Source organism: Pteropus vampyrus, unplaced genomic scaffold, assembly GCF_000151845.1.
Source record: "Pteropus vampyrus isolate Shadow unplaced genomic scaffold, Pvam_2.0 Scaffold334, whole genome shotgun sequence".
NCBI classification, from domain to species: Eukaryota; Metazoa; Chordata; class Mammalia; order Chiroptera; family Pteropodidae; genus Pteropus; species Pteropus vampyrus.
Window position 1 is genome coordinate 824,599 of NW_011889115.1, and position 2,254 is coordinate 826,852.

Consider the following 2,254-nt stretch of genomic DNA (forward strand, 5'->3'; position numbering starts at 1 on the left):
AGTTTACAGGAGAGGATGTTGAAGCAACAAGAAGATTTAATAACTTGCCTAAGGTCACACAGCTAGTAAATCATAAAATCAAGATTTAAACACAGGAAGTCTGGCTCTAGAGGCTGTGTACAAACTGTTAAACTTGTTGGCCCTCCAGAACTTTTTTTTCTGTCAACTCAAACTGTTTTATTTTGTTTTTATGACTTGATTATTTTAATCTTTACAGAGGCAAAATAGACAATACTTTTAGCATTCATTCTGTTTATAGCCCTATGGAAAGCAAATGAAAAGATTGAAACTTGTCTTCTTATCTCCAGAAAAAAATTAAAAAAGACCCACAAGTTTATAGAAGGCATTAAATCTTCCTTTGTCTTTCTATAACAGTACTGTCTGGAGATGAGCCATATACTAGGCTCATGTATTTAAATTCAAACTATATTGCTCTTCTGAATACCTATGAATACCATGAAAACCTTCACAGGCAATTCTTACCATTCCCTGAGTTTTGTAAATAACTTTGAGGGAATAAAGGCTTTATAGCACTGTAAAAACCCATTGTGTGTAGCTGTGTGTTATTTTAATTTTTTCATTGTTTAACAACCAGAAACAATGTATAGGGGGAAATGACCTTAGAAAAAAGATTTTTGAAAGACAACAAGCTCTTTTCCTCCCTGGCTACTTTTGAGGATCAGCTGCTGCCGCCATCATGAATGACACAGTAACTATCCGAACTAGGAAGTTCATGACCAATAGACTAGTTCAACAGAAACAAATGGTCATTGACGTCCTTTATCCTGGAAAGGCAACAGTACCTAAGACAGAAATTCAGAGAAAACTATCCAAAATGTACAAGACCACACCAGGTGTCATCTTTGTATTTGGATTCCGAATCCATTTTGGTGGTGGCAAGACAACTGATTTTGGCATGATTTATGATTCCTTGTATTACACAAAGAAAAATGAACCCAAACATAGACTTGCAAGACATGGCCTGTATGAAGAAAAATACCTCAAGAAAACAGCAAAAGGAACACAAGAACAGAATGAAGAAAGTTAGGGGGGAGTCCAAAGGCCAGTGTTGGTGCTGGCAAAAAAGAAATGAAATATCTAGCAGTGAGTGAGGTGGAGATTGGACAACAGGAGTAAAGATCTGCCAGTGACTTTATCTGTGACGATTGAGCAGTTTCCATGAGAAGATTAAAAACTAAGAACTTTTATGTGGAAAAAAACCAATCTTTTTATTCCTCCAGCAATTATAATTTAGGGCTACATTGCTTATATTATCAGTGATTCATTAAAAATGTACCATTTTTGTAGTTGCACTGTGTAGCAAAAGAATCTGAAGCAGAGAACCTCATTTAATGCTATGTATCTAGTGTATGCTTGATTAATGTTGATAATGCTACCAAAGATATCTTGGCAGTACTTAATCTCTTTCCTTGGATTCCTTTTATTAAAAGACAAATGCTGGTATTCGGAGCTTTGACAGGGATGCATTCATTGCAGTTCTCAAGAGCTGCTCTAGAATTGGGCAAAGGCACAGAATTGAATGGCTGTAAGCACAAAAGCCTTGTTCAAGGCTCTCAAATAAATGTATCCTTTAAAAAAAGAATTTAATTTTTTCTTTCTTGTGAACAGATTGAAGACCAACTTTCCATACACCAATCACTGCACAAATCCAGGCTATTTATTAAGTCCAGTCACAGTGCAAAGAAACATATGTGGAGAAAATGCTAGCGTGAAGGTCTCCATTGAAATTGAAGGATTTCAGCTACCAGTTACTTTTACATGTGATGGTAGGTTTGTAGTTCCCCAACCATCTTGTTTTGCTCTGATTAGAGAGAAAATGTTTAAAACATTAATATAATTCTCTTAATAAACTGACTCTGTTATTAGTATCCTTTTTAAAAAATTTATGTGTGTATATGTGGTAAAATACTTAACATTCATTGGTTATCCTTTTCAAAAACTTGGCATTTCTACTTAAGACTAGTTGCAAAACAGTTTACCTTTATGACTACTGTACATATTTCTGTGAAAAATGCTTCATTTTAGTTAATCAGTGGCTCTTGGCCAAGGTCCCAAAGCATTAGATAAAAAGGCTACTAAACAGATAATTAGATAGACAGTCAAATTCTTTCTTTCTTTCTTTTTTATGGCAAGAAGAATGCTTATTTATAAAGAGCTGTCAGTGAAATGGAAATTTCAGTTATTTTGCTAAGCTCCTCTAAGGAGAAGATAATTCTCCTTTGGTTCTAAGTCT

The 2,254-nt window shown here is 34.7% G+C and overlaps 1 protein-coding gene and 1 pseudogene across 2 annotated transcripts in view; both read left to right on the forward strand.

Moving 5' to 3' along the window:
• The window catches only part of PIK3C2A (phosphatidylinositol-4-phosphate 3-kinase catalytic subunit type 2 alpha), a 97,717-nt gene that overhangs the window by 45,001 nt on the left and 50,462 nt on the right, over window positions 1-2,254 (forward strand). Inside the window, exon 5 of the mRNA XM_023522142.1 lies at window positions 1,630-1,787. Coding sequence (XP_023377910.1) covers window positions 1,630-1,787 — 158 coding nt within the window. The remainder of the gene's footprint in view (window positions 1-1,629; window positions 1,788-2,254) is intronic.
• Window positions 9-1,621, forward strand: LOC111730748 (annotated as a pseudogene). The gene has a single exon (XR_002776810.1). The product of XR_002776810.1 is annotated as a 40S ribosomal protein S24 pseudogene (transcript).